The 15,533-nt window shown below is 34.0% G+C and overlaps 1 protein-coding gene across 1 annotated transcript in view; it reads right to left on the reverse strand.

Annotated features, from left to right (window-relative positions):
- Positions 1–15,533, reverse strand: part of Cep128 (centrosomal protein 128) — a 410,341-nt gene that overhangs the window by 231,727 nt on the left and 163,081 nt on the right. Inside the window, exons 18-19 of the mRNA XM_033766889.1 lie at positions 4,317–4,493; positions 1,022–1,081 (exon numbers count right to left, since the gene is read on the reverse strand). Of these exons, the coding sequence (XP_033622780.1) occupies positions 1,022–1,081; positions 4,317–4,493 (237 nt within the window). The remainder of the gene's footprint in view (positions 1–1,021; positions 1,082–4,316; positions 4,494–15,533) is intronic.

Raw genomic sequence — 15,533 nt, forward strand, 5'->3', positions numbered from 1 at the left:
ATTCTAGTGTTCAATCATAATCATTTTCATTTCTTCTTAAGAATGCTTTTTTTTATTTTAAGAGGCTCATCTCACGCACATCTCATAATCAGATTTTCCATTCTTTACTTGGCACTAGAAAAGTTATTTTCCTTCTCTGAGACCTGGTTTTTCTTATTTTTTAAGTATGAATAATAAAACAAAAAGATTTTCTTATTATAAATTGATTAGATTTATAGTGCAGGTGATTTCCTACAGAATTTAAATGAGATAAATGTAAGCATCCTAAACTGAAGGAAAATAGACTAAAAAGGAATGAAGTACACAAAACAATACTTAAATACCTACAACTAAATTGATCATTCATTTTATAATATTCTATACATTTCAATTAATTTCTAAGTTGATCTGAAATATTAAAACAGATCATTATTCTACAATACAGTAGTCTTTTTAATAAAATTAGAAAATTATTCAATTTTATTTCATTTTCTTCATTTTCCATTAAATTTAAAGTATCATGCCAAAGAACCATAAGCAATGAAACTATTATTAGAAGAAAAATTTTACCCAATTTTGTAAACAACATCAAAAGAGCTAAAAAAGATGTACCATCCACTGAGGCCACGGATGCAGGTCAGGCATGGATGAGTCCACGTAAGCCCTGTGTAGCTGGCAGGTTTGTTTGCTCTTACCCAGAAGAACCAAAATATACTAAGTATATATGTGTACAATGAAGATTAGTTCTAGCTGCCTTGACCTTTGTATACTGGAAGAGAAATTCCTAACCCAAGAAGAAGGCAGAAGAATGTGTCTCTATAACTATCTGATCCTTTTCAATGATTTAATCTTCCTTTTTTCTCTAATGCGAGACCTATACATTTAAGCTAATTTTTAAATGTTAAATTAAGAATCATGGAAGTGTTTTAAATATGCTATAACGACAGTTCCATTAAAATGTTACCAAAAAAATATGAATAAACCAATAGGATAGCTTGTAGATCATAAACATTATAACTTTAGGATTACCAAGGATATTTACCTTACTTTCTGCTAGCCAGCGATGTGGGTCATAATGTATAACAGGACCAGAGGATAAAACCTAGAAAAAAAGGAAAAATTATAGAAATGGATTTTTCTGTGATATGAACATGTATAAATGGAAATTAAGGGGAAAGGTATCCAAAAATTTAGTCCCAGAACCTAAGGATTTAAAAGAATAAAGTTGTATCAAGTATTAAACCAATTCCAAACCATTTGTTAAGTGCCTTTATGTTTATTTTTTTAATTGGTAATACAAATCAACTATCAAGTATTATTATCATGAGAATCTCTAAAGGCTGACTCCACAGAGTTTCACAAAGCAAACAACCTTGATTAAAGAAAATTTATTTCATTTTTCTTTGTTTCTTTTCCTCAGTCTTATTCTACATAATGCATTTCACAGAGGTTTAAATATGATTAAATGGAAACAATTTTTTTCTCATTTACCCTTTTTTTTTTTGATACCAGGGATCCCACTCGGGCCGGTGTGCTCACAAGGCAGGCAGCAAAACCACTGAGCTAAATCCCCAGCCCACATTTATCCTTTTTTAATACTATGAGGGCCATTTTGTCTTATCAATGACTGTGAAGAACAGATACAAATTCATCAATATGACTTCCCACAAATATTGGTTTACATTTCAAGATAGTAACAAAATTCTATATTAAATTGTTGTCTGTTACTTTTTACACCAATTCCTTGCCATTTAGTTTTTTGCCTTTTTATTGATTAAAGTTATTCTCAAAAGCTAGCCATGACTTTACAATTATAAACAAAGTTTTTTTTCTCAGTCCTGCTTTCTTCAATCCTGAACTACATATATTATCATCTTTAAGATGCTTTGTTTAAAAATATCCAATCCACGTATAAAGCAATGTCCATTCCGATTCTCAAACACTTGCATATCTTCTTAAATGTGGGCACATTAGAACCCTATCAGGACTCTCTTTATATATCTTAGACATATCAGAAATGTATATTAAGCATTTATCACATGCCATATACAACAATGTTGCATTATTACATTCACTCTTTCATCCACCTTTCTATCTAAATCTCATACTAGTGTCTTCTTTTTCAGTGGAATTCTTCCTAATCATCCTAGTATTCAGTGTTTTCTTCCTCTCCCAACTCTACTGCATTGTTCAATATGTGTTAATATCCATTTGTCACTGATTATTGATTATAATATACTTTTGTTTTTCATTCATCTATGACATATATTCAACTAAGTCTTTGACCTCATGCTCATGACTGAAATAAAAAATCTGATACAAAGAATACAAGTGATATACTTATTTTATGATTTGCTTCACAGATTTATATATGGTTTCGTGTATAAGGAAACAGCCTTGATCATTTCCAGTGGTGTGGCTTAATTTCTCTACACTGCAGATAATAAAGTACACAATCAGCCTCATAAGGCCAATTATAGATCAAATAATAATAGCATTAGCACAGTTTCTGGCACACAGAACACACTATGGCTACAGATCATAGGTACTTTAAATATATGTAAATAAGACAAGTCTCAAATGTAAAATACAGCATTAGATAGGGAACTGAATAAGCTAGCATTATAAATGGCCCTGTATTACCCCCAAAGGTCAGTTTTACTCCTAAAAACAATTACTGCTTATATGAGGCTCATAAAAGGCCATCTGAACATTTTTTAAAAGACAGTAGATACAAATACAAATTATAAAAAATTCTATCAACTCTACAAAATTCTACCAATTGAAATATTTCAATTAAAGATGAAGCCTAAGAAACCTTTAAGTGCATGAATAGAATTATAGTTTTGTATTCTTTTATTCATTTATTTATTTTGGGTACTGGGATCGAACTTGGATCCTTGCACTTGTGAGGCAGGCGGCAGAACCACCGAGCTAAATCCTGGGCCCACATATCCTTTTAAATACCACTTATAAGAGAGAAGGTGGGGAAATATAGGGAAGAAAGGAGGAAAAAAACAAACAAACAAACAAACAAACAGAGAAACCTAGAAAGGAAGGTTATTCTAGAGGACCACAAAGAAATAAAAAAAATAAAAAGAAACACCTGAAAAACAAAAGGCACCTAATTATAACACCATAATTTAACTGCTGTCACATCATAAAATGAAATGACTATAATAGTAAACAATGCTGAATTAAAGTACATTATAGGTATACTAAATCAAAGCAATGCAATGCTCTCTGCACATAACATGGCAGTATCAGAACTTACCACAATGAAAGAATCACTTGCTTACTTTCAAGGAATTCATGATCACTTTTGCTTTTATGTATCTTTTAACTATGACAATAAATTGAGCAGCAATATTCCATTTTAAATACAGTATATTTTATATAATTTACTTTAACAGGAAAGGCAGACAGCATAATAGTTACATGGTTAGGTCCCAGAGTTAGTCTCTGAAGTTCCAAGTCCTACTTTAGCATTTACTAAATGTATGGCCAGGGCAAGGTACTAACCTCTCAGGTCTATTCCCTAAAGTAGATCTAATCAAGTACTTCAGGCATACAGTCGTTTTAGGGGTTAAGGGAGACAATGTGTATATCTTACTTCCCACTGAACTCATAATATTACCTCAACACAGTGAACCCTCAAGTTATGACTGTCCTGACATAACAACTTTGTCTACAACTAGAATTTTAGCTTTAAATTACAAACAAAGTCTTGAGTTATGACCTGTCAGCCACTTGTGCTTCCAGATGGTCTCAGATACACATTTAACCCTTAAAGAGTTCTGGAAGAAACATTACAACATCCTTTCCTGTGTAGGATTGAGAAACCCTGGGCCCATGACTCTCTGTAGGACACTGAGATCTGCCTGTATATAAGAGAGAGACTTTAAAGGCTGTGTAGAGTCTGGGTCTTCAATTCAACAACTTGAGTTACAACCAGCCCTTGGGAAAGCATTGAATTCGTAAGTCAAGGGTTCATTGCAGAGACAACAATAAAAACAGCCTATAATAATAAAACGTTCAAAGCCCAGGCCTCTTGGCTCCAATGATATTTTCCTTAGTCAGAACTGCTGTCCCACTCATTAAATATTTTACTTTATAGACAGAGACAGGAAATTCAATGAAATAGCACCATACTTTCTCTCACCATAACTGCACCATAAATATTATGCCACATTGTTAAAAAACATAAAAATTATTCTATTTCACAAAACTTTCTGAATAAAATTATGACTATGTAATCATATATTACAATTCCATTTTATAATTATATACTAGGAAACTAATGGAAAATGTAAGGCACAATGAGAATTCATAATTACTTTCAATTTCTCTACTGAGTCCCTGGAGAAAGTTTTACAAGCTGCATCAATTTCCTTTCCTATCACTCCAAGAATGGATTCTTGTTCAGTCTCCAGACAAAGAAGTTGATCCTTAAGCTGCAATCTCGCCTCTTCCATTCTCCTTAAGTGCTCTTCTTCATTGCTTATATGTTTTTCCTAAGGCATTGATAAGGAAAAAAACAAAGATTAATCATTAACTAGAACCAAGAAATACATATAATATCTATAAAAACAAAGAATTACATCAGAAAGGAGAGAAACACTCTACCTATTTAACTGAGCTAAGTTACAGAGTTCAGAAATAAAAACATCTGGAAACAGGTGAGCAGGTATTTGGTAAACAATATTACTGTAATTGAAACACCAAAGGAGAAAAAAATTACTTTACCATTTTCATAACATATTACCGTTAACAAATCATAAACCAAAAGCTAATGTCACAAAGTCAGTTGACTTTGAGTTTGCCCTAAACATTAGTAAAATACAAGAAAATAGAAAGTGCCATGTATAATGCCACTAGATTCTTCATTTGAAAAAATAAATGTGTTACCACCTTTATTTCACAAAAAATTTTTTTAGAAAACCTAACTTTTCGAAAGTGGCCATATTACATAAATGTTTTTGAGATATGAAAATCTGATGAAAGGTGAACATTTAATCCAAGAAAGCAAATACATTTACTGAAAACAGTTTTTCAGGAGTCTTCTAAGAGATTATAAAGACTTAGGGGCCTATTTTGGACAAAACAATTCCCAATCACTATGCTTACACAATTTCATTATAAATTGACCATTCTTAATTCAAAACAACAAACTCTAAAATGCCTACAATTACAAAAATTTTGAATACCATTATGATACTATACAGTTTCAAAGTCTGTAGCATTTTGGATTTTGGGTTGGCGATTTCTCAATTGATAAAAGTCCATGCAAATATTTCAAAATCTAAAACACTTCTGGTGTCAAATATTTCAGGTAAAAGATAGTCAACCAGTTATAGAGAAACTCAAAGTGGTACTACACAGGGCTTGTACTAAAGTATCAGAATCACGAGAATTATACAAATAAACAGTAAACCAAGTCCACGATTACTGGCTATTAATGTCTTCTATCATTGCATACTATCCTAATCATCTTTAACTACTCTATTAAATGCAACAAAACCAGAAAAATCATGAGGGCAACAAACCCAGACTGAATGCAGAAGATATAACAAAGAGATTAACTCATTGAAAACTAGTGATGAAAGGCATAATAATGCTTATCAAACAAAACACAAATCACATTTTTCAGTAGAACTTGCATTAAACAATGACTAAAACTTCCTCTTCTCAAAAAGCAGACACTTCCACAATTTATCTTCTGTGCTTATCCCTAGACTCATCTGTCTCCTCTCCAAACTATCTGGTACTTTGATTCCCTACTTTCTCAAGCATCTGTATGTATGATTCTCTTGCCCTCAAATGACATACAATTCTACTTGAACTTGTAGTACTTCAAATGGTGCTGGTAGCCAAAAGACACCATTTATCTTGATGAGTTCACCGTATTCCATCACCAGCTCTGCAAACTTAGGAAGTGGAGTTTCTTTTCTTTTGGTGCTCTAAGTGGAGTCATCTTGCAGTAATGGAATAACATTAAGCTCACAAGAGACTAATGTTCAAGCCAATGCCATTCAATTAACAACATTAGTTTACAATGAGAACCATACCTGCCATATGGATCAGAATGCTACAGTCAGCATAACTAGTACATTGTCTCCCCATAGACTAAACTAGATGAAGAGGCAAATTATCATCAGAATGTTGCTTAAGGAACAGGAAATCAGAGCAAAAAGATTTCTTTTTGTAAAGTAATGTTTAAATGACATCAGGCTAATGGCAGCCCAGCAGGTCCATCTACACATCAGGGATTTATAAACCGCAAAAGCAGAAGTGTTCCATTTTGGGCAGTGCAGGAGAGAGAATGCTGGGGAATATCTCTCTCCTTTGTCTATATTTGGTGTCTGTCCAAATTCTCCTCCTAAATAATATACCACTTCTTTAGACCTATCACTATTTTCCCCAAGACTTACTCTCATACAGAAGCCTTTCTAAAAAATTACCATCTTGGCTCTGACCAATGTTTGGTAGGTTAATTTTATAGCTTATTTATTAGAAAGAAACCATGTTGCCAAGTCCTTTTGGATACTTACCTTTCCACTGCTCCTATATATCTATCATCTATCCTTCCTATCCTTCAGAATTCATGCTTCAAAACCCACTCTTCTTTCTTTCCTGCACTGCCAAAAAAAATGTTCCCAGGACATTATTTATATCATAATATTAAAAAATTACCAAGTTATAATTCTTTGTGCTCTTTTCTCAATCAATAAACTGTAGCATCAGAAGACCACATGTATATTTATAATTACCTTAAAACTAATCTACTTTGAAGAATGCTGTATGTGCTTTAAATACTTTTTGAAGACTAAAGTTCAACACTGTAAAGGTAACTTCATTAACTGTCCCACAGATCTGTATACTCAGAGGCTACTAGATTTCCCACTACATAGGACCCCCCAGATGACTATAATATTCACACTAATGTGATGTTAATAAAGAAAATGGTGTATTAGAGGTTACTGATGTATTAGAAGACTGTCTGGATTCTAAATCCAAGCAATTCACAATGATGTTCTAGCAGACCTTTTTATTTTTTTTTCCTCACAGCCATTTCTTCTATCTACCACTTTTCTGTGATCTCCATTACTTAACTTTTTAAGAAGAAAAACTTACTTCTATCTTTTAATATTCTTAAAAACTGTTGATATTATCAGCTCTATATTATCTCTTTAGCAAAGGCAGAAAATGTAATTACCACATCATTATCCTTTGTGATTCAGCATACTATATCCAATAATCCTTTGAAGTAAAACTCACAGAACCGTGGGCTCACAGGAACCTTAGAGATTAGTACCCGATCTTTCAGGAGCTCCTCCCAACATTTCAGGTAAATGGTCATCCAACCATATGTGAATATCTCAAGTTTCAAGAAACAGAGTAACTCACAAAGCCACAAAATCTACTCATTAGAGTAAGTACTGTAATTTAAAGTACAAACATGAATTCTCCACTCCCAATAAACTTCTAATCTTCCAAGAAAACATTCCTGTTCTTTCCCCCTATTTTTTTTTTTAATTTGACTAGGTTTCTGACATTACACCATACTGATCTCTATCCTCTACTTGTGTTCCAAGGACTTCAATAAAGAGTTAAGGAAACTCTTTCAGTCATTATGTAAGCACTTCAAGAGTTTGGATGTGGTACCCCCATTAAGGGTTCATGTGTTGAAGGCCTGGTCCCTAGCGTGGCAATGTGAAAGATAATGATATCTTTTTCTTTTTTTCAGCTTTAATTGAGTTTATTGGTACATTTTAGGGATACAGTACAGTTACATTCATTGTTGGGATCTTGTACCTCTACATGACAAGTCTTGATTCTCATTTTTTCCCCTTACCTCTGCCCTCCCTTCACCCCCTACTCCCCTCCCCATCTAAAAACACTTTATTTTCATCTTTTCATTCTCTCACATTTTTTTCTTTTCCCTTTTTACTCTTCCCCTACCCATCCCACCTTCCCTACACCTTTAGCTCCTTTCTTCCGATTTCTAAATGTCAGTAATCTTATTAGAATCTTATGCATTGTTGCAGATTATTTACACCAGGGAAACTATTCAGTATTTACACATGTGTGACAAATTTATTTCACTTAGGAGTATATCTTCAATATGTATCCATTTTCCTATGAATGAATCTATTTTCTCATTCTTTATGGCTGAGTAATATTCCATTTTATAGAAAAACCACAACTTCTTTATCCAGTTTCCAACGGATGGGCAAATAGGCTGTTTCCAAGATTTAGCTATTACAAACTGTGCCACTATAAACATGGGTGCACATACTTCTCTGTGATATGATTCTTTTAGTTCTCTTGGAAAGATACCCAGCAGAGGGATGGCTGGGTCAAATGGAACCTCCAGTCCAAGCTCTTTGAGGTATCTCCATATTGATTTCCATAGTGGTTGCACTATATCTTTACAAGGCAGATCCTAGTATAAGTCACTGGAAGTGTTGTCCTCAGAAGGAGTTCATTTTGTTTCTTGGAACTTTGGATAATTCTCACAAGAGCACTTATAGAAGAAAATTAATGGCCTGTTCCCAGTTTATTTTTGGCTTTCTACCTCACCATATAATCTCTCTACAACACTCTTCTACCATGATGCTAACTGCTATGAGGTGACGCTGGGCCACTAACAAAAGGCCAAACCGCTTAATCTTGGACTTTTAGCTTCCAAATCTATAAGCTACATCTTTTTTATATATTATTCAGCCTCAAGTTTTGTTACAGCAATTAAAATAAATCTATTAGAAGCAAGAATATTTGACATTTTTCTGTATACTAAAAAAATAGTAAATATTACAGACACGACTTTTTTTGGTACATATTTGCCCTACATAATGATCACATTAGCAATAGGGAATTTGTACCTGTACAGAGTATAGGAAGACATAACTTCTGCCATCACGCAGTCAACAAATCTATAACTATCTCCAAAAAATTGCACCACTTTCGTTCTGCCCCAATCTAGTTAAGGAACACCTTCAACAAATACTAGTTATAGTGCCCATGGTTAAATCTTTTTCTTGGTTTCATGTTTCAATAAAAGCAGGGGTGGAAAACAAATCTAATTCTGGGTAATGAACGGGACAATAAATTGGCTAAAGTGAACCAAATTGTTCCAACAGATTTGAGGATGCTCACATCAATGAGGGCATATGATAGGCTTTGTTAGGGCATTCCCTAACTTTCTGAATTCAGAAGGGGTAAAAATCCAATGACCCTATAAGAATACTACCATATTTTTAGAGAACCAGATGTAAAACACAGGATTTCAGAGAATGTTTCAAAATATGGAAGAGACAGTCTACCTTCTGTTGTTTAGGATGAGCAGACACAAATGCCCAGAATCAGAGAATCTAAGGAGGGATGGGGGACAAGATAAAGCAAACATGGTCATCCAGGGGATTCAAGAAGATGGCTTTCCTTTGACAATGGCTAAGCTGGAAAAAGAACCTGAGAGAATAAATCCAACCCTTAATTTGTGAAATCAAGAAATCAAAGTAATTAAGTAACATGGCTGAATTCAAAGAGCCTACAACCCAGGACCCGAGTACTCCGTGTCCTTGACTACAGTTCTCCTTTAAATGCTAAAAAGACTGAGTTCTTAAAACAGGCATGAGAAAGACTATGTGAAAAAAAATCAGAAAACTTATTACCAGATGGGAGCTAATATAGTATTAAGGTAGGATAACTCAACAAAGTTCCAAATGAGCATTATTATAAATAAAAAATATGACATTTGGTAAATTCACAATAGACTATCAAAAAAAAGCAAAAAAGCACATCTAATGTGGACAATATCCCAAACTACTAAGGGTTGTCTATCTACCTACCTACCTACCTACCTACCTACCTGTGTCAACATAAAATTTACTCTTGGCCCATTTTAGTTAAAACAGGTACCAGTAATCCACTAAACAAGGTATATTTCCATTGGTAGGATGGCACAGGTTTTATGAAGCTTCATTTTATGACAGGAAAGGCTCATATTATTGGCATTTATGTCTCAAAGAAGTAAAAAGTAAAAGACTCTACAGTCTAATCTCACCCATACACATGCACGCGCGTGCGCGCGCGCACACACACACACACACACACACACACACACACAAACACACACAAATATTGACTGGCTTGATCATTTGACCTGTAATTCCAAGGTTAAGAAATACTGCTCTTGGGGCAGGGATTTAGGTCAGTGGTTCTGCCACCTGCCTTGCAAGCACAAAGACCTGAGTTCGATCCCCGGTGCCAAAAAAAAAAACCAAACAAAAAAAATGCTCTTATAGATTTATTATACAGCATGCACTTTGTAATCAGAATACTCATTTTCCCAAACGCTCTAAGATCATAAGGAGACACAATCTTAATCTTAATGGAAATACTACAAATTCTGTAAAACCAAAGCATATCCAAATAATATCCCCTTGGTAAAAGCATATGAGATTCTTTCAATGTCTTATGAGCTCCAGAAATTCTACTTTATTGCCAAAAAATTTATCAGATGAACTAAAAAAATTTCCCTACATCTTAACAAAAATATTGTTAAATAAAGAAAACAAATGTGACACAACGAATCATTAATTGGCAAATATATTGTTTTCTTTTACTGAGAACTACAATAAACAAGCTTGACAATATTTCAGTCCCAAGACTACATTAAAACATCAAAAGGGGTGGAACAGAAATAAAGTAATATCAGAAAAGGGGAAATCAAATTATATTAAAGGCTGAAATTGAGACTAAGGCAATTTAATTCAGTTATTGGAAGTTTGACTTATTGAAAATATAGACCTACACACATCACCTAAAAAGTTTTGAGGGAAAATATTTCCTTAAGTCAGTATAACTGCTCTATCTAAGCTTTAAATCCAGGACATTAATGCTCCAAGGCAAATTATGAAACATTCCTGAACAAAAGTTAGATCTGCGTGGAACCACTTATCTGAGTCTGTAAAGAAGGCCTAAGTCACTTATGCCAGCAGTTGACTCAGCTGTGAGAAAGTTAAGATACAATGTTAAATGCCAACTGAAGCACTCGCTACTGAATAAGGAGAGATAATGCTATACATACTATAGGAACTTCAGGAAGAGTTTTTGTCTGGAGTATTCTCATACTGTATGTAGCTCCAACTATATTACAAAATAGCCCCCAAATCAGTAACAATAATTTTTGAAATCTCATTTCACATTGGTCATATCATAGCTGCTTTTTAAAAAATTATTTCTTAAAAACAGATCTTACATGACAGTGAATTTCTTAAATTCAAAGTATAGCTATGGGTTAAATGTTTAGACTGATATAAAAAAATTACGCAAACAAAGTAACAATAATTTTAAACTCAAGAAATCACATGAAACTAAAAAATATCTCCCTGGATTCAATCTATGTAGAGTCTTTATCCTCTATGAGATCAACAACAATACTCAGAAATAAGGACATGGAAGCTCATTAACTAAATGAATTCTTAATTCATGATAAAAGTCCGATAACATATACCTCCTCCTCAGTCACACAGATACTATAATAACAATAGGCAGCCTGAGCTCTTAGGAATACTAGGTGCCCCTTCTCTATACTTCCATAGCACTGTGAAGGAGTTTATGTTATACTGCATGCTACTATGTCTTTCGTCTTCTTGCCAGCTGCATTCCTCTACAGCAAAAATCTTATTCCTCTTCATCTAAATACAACAGTAAATGAAGTATCTAGGAATCAATCTAACAAAAAAAACAAAAGATCTCTACACTGAAAACTACAGCACTCTGAAAAAAGAAATCGAAGAGGATATAAAAAAATGGAAAGATATCCCCTGCTCCTGGGTAGGAAGAATCAACATAGTGAAAATGGCCATACTACCGAAACTGCTATATACATTCAATGCAATGCCAATTGAAATTCCAACACTATATTTCACAGAACTAGAAAAAAGAATCCAAAAATTCATTTGGAACCACAAGAGACCTAGAATAGCAAAAGCCATTATAGGCAAAAGTCACATGGCACCAGGTGTAACAATTCCCAATTTGAAACTATACTACAAAGCCACTGTGATAAAAACAGCATGGTACTGGCAAAGAAATAGGCCTGAGGATCAATGGAACAGACTGGAAGACACAAAAACAAATGCAGATGTACTCAGCTACCTCATCTTCGACAAAGGAGCTCACCATCCTCAGTGGAGGAAAGATAGCCTCTTTAATAAATGGTGTTGGAAAAACTGGATATCAACCTGTCACAGATTAAAATTAGACCCTTATCTTTCGCCATGCACTAAATTAAAATCCAAATGGATTAAAGATCTAAATATTAAAACAGAAACATTAAACTTGCTGGAAAGTAAGTTAGGCAGAACTCTGGAAGACATTGGTATAGGAAAAGACTTTATGAACAAATCCTCAGTAGCACGGGAACTAGCAGAAAGAATCAACAACTGGGATCTCATCTTACTAAAAAGCTTCTGTACTTCAAAAGAAACCATTAGCAGAACTAAGAGACAATCTACAATGTGGGAAAAAATTTTTACCAGCTGTACCTCAGACAAAGGACTATTATCAAGGATATATAAAGAACTCAAAACAATCAGTCCCCCCAAATATAAAGACCCGATCCAAAAATGGGCATCCGAAATGAACAGACATTTCTCATACAAAGAAGTGAAAGCAGCAAGAAAATATATGAAAAAATGTTCCACATCACTGGTCATTCGAGAGATGCAGATGAAAACAACACTGAGATTCCACCTCACCCCACAAAGAATGGCTGCTATCAAGAAATCACACAATAACAAATGTTGGCGGGGTTGTGGGGAGAAAGGAACCCTCCTCCATTGTTGGTGGGAGTGCAGACTAGTGCAACCACTATGGAAATCAATATGGAGATACCTCAAAGAGCTTGGACTGGAGGTTCCATTTGACCCAGCCATCCCTCTGTTGGGTATCTTTCCAAGAGAACTAAAAGAATCATATCACAGAGAAGTATGTGCACCCATGTTTATAGCGGCACAGTTTGTAATAGCTAAATCTTGGAAACAACCTATTTGCCCATCCGTTGGAAACTGGATAAAGAAGTTGTGGTTTTTCTATAAAATGGAATATTACTCAGCCATAAAGAGCGAGAGAATAGATTCATTCATAGGAAAATGGATACATATTGAAGATATACTCCTAAGTGAAATAAATAAGTCCCACATGTGTAAATACCAAATAGTTTCCCTGGTGTGAATATTCTGCAACAATGCATAAGATTCTAATAAGATTACTGACATTTAGAAATGGGAGGAAAGGAGCTAAAGGTGTAGGGAAGGTGTGATACGTAGGGGAAGAACAAAAAGGGAAAAGAAAAAAATGTGAGAGAATGAAAAGATGAAAATAAAGTGTTTTTAGATGGGGAGGGGAGGAGGGGGTGAAGGGAGGGCAGAGGTAAGGGGAAAAAAATGAGAATCAAGACTTGCCATGTAAAGGTACATGATCCCAACAATGAATGTAACTGTACTGTATCCCTAAATGTACCAATAAACTCAATAAATAAATAAATAAATAAATAAATAAATAAATAAATACAACAGTAACTAATATTGTGTTTCCCCCTCCAGAATTCAATCAACTAACATTGTGGAACATAAATATCCTTTATATTCTACTGATTCACAAGCATCCTTTCAAATGTAAGACTCTTACATATCAAGAATACTGGATCCCAAGTACACAACAATGAAAAGAATCAGAATTCATGAAATCAACTTGCAGTGTTTCCACAAGTTTGTTTTGGTTTATTTTGCCACAAATTCACTACCAAACCCACTAAGGGTAGTCATTTTGTCTGCAGTAGGTTATGCAATCATCCTATCAGGATAGAAGTCACAAAAGTGAGAACCCTAGCAGTGGTCAGAAATAATTAGAGTCAGAATCAATTCCAAAGCCAATACAACCTGTGAATGAATTATGAGTGCATTAATGTATGACAGAATGAGCTAGTTCTTTACAGGGATTTGACAAGCCAAAAAAATAATAATAATTCCTACTAAAAGACTTGTGTTCTATAGCAGAAATGCTATTTTGTGGGTTAGATACACCTATTCTTTCTCCTCTATTAAGTAGACTCTTTACACTATTTCCTTCAAAAGACAAGAAGTTATAATTAATACTGTTTTCTGAGTAAGAGTTGAGAGGCTTAGTAATATAGTGGAATTAACAGGAAAAAGGAATGGCACATCTGCACAATGGCCATCTGATGCATGTTAAGATGTAAGTGTGAAAGACACACTATTTCCTTCAAAAGACAAGAAGTTATAATTAATACTGTTTTCTGAGTAAGAGTTGAGAGGCTTAGTAATATAGTGGAATTAACAGGAAAAAGGAATGGCACATCTGCACAATGGCCATCTGATGCATGTTAAGATGTAAGTGTGAAAGACACACTATTTCCTTCAAAAGACAAGAAGTTATAATTAATACTGTTTTCTGAGTAAGAGTTGAGAGGCTTAGTAATATAGTGGAATTAACAGGAAAAAGGAATGGCACATCTGCACAATGGCCATCTGATGCATGTTAAGATGTAAGTGTGAAAGACTTTCCAAACCATAACCTAGTCTTCCACAAGCTTACTAAAGTTATCCATAAAACATAAATACATTGGTCAGCTTTCCCATTGTGGGACAAAATACCTGAAACCTGCAATGTAAAGGAGGAAAGTTTAATGTGACTCATAGTTTCAGTCCATGCTTTGCTGCTCCAAGGCACAAACATTGCAAAACAGTAAAGTGAAGGAGAATTGATCAACTCACAGCATCCAGGAAAAGAGAGGAGAAAAGCCATAGAGAAAGAAGCCAGCTACCAGATCACAGTCCCCCTTGTGATAAAGCCACAACTAACTTCCTCCAACTAAGCCCTATCTCCTAATATCCCATTCAGATATGAAATTACTGGATTAACACCTTGATAAGTCTCCTCACAATCCAACTACATTGTACTTCTCCAGGAGTTTCTTAAAATCCATTTCAGCTGACAATCAAGAGGAATCAAGATAATAAACAACAACAACAAAAAGCAAAAATTCAAATTTAAACTTTTAATCTCATTTAAGGAATGCATTCTTCCTGCAGGATTTTTGATATTCTTTTCTGGAGCAGCACTGAATAATACAAAGATCATTAGTAGTATAATCGAAAATGCTAGGAAATACACTGGATACATTTCTAGAAATTACCATCTGAAGTTGAAAATAAAAATACTTTCTAAGTGGTATTTTATGTATTCATTATTACATTCATTTTGCAATTATTATGTTTTGCTCTTAAGTCAAATGCTTAGGGAGAAGTAACATTAGTTATTTTAAATCATACATTTTATTCACTTCTATTTCTGAACCAAAACATATGCAAAAAAACAAACAAATAGGATTTTAAATTATGTACTTGGAAGAAGTTTAATTTTGAAAAGAAAAAAATTATTCCTCTCAAGACAAATGTTCATAAACTTGCTGTGTCTTTTAAAAAGTTCATGATTTCCTTTTCTCAAAGAAAACTTAAGCATGC

The sequence above is a fragment of the Fukomys damarensis genome, unplaced genomic scaffold, assembly GCF_012274545.1.
Source record: "Fukomys damarensis isolate Sample0158 unplaced genomic scaffold, DMR_v1.0_HiC HiC_scaffold_21, whole genome shotgun sequence".
Lineage (NCBI taxonomy): Eukaryota > Metazoa > Chordata > Mammalia > Rodentia > Bathyergidae > Fukomys > Fukomys damarensis.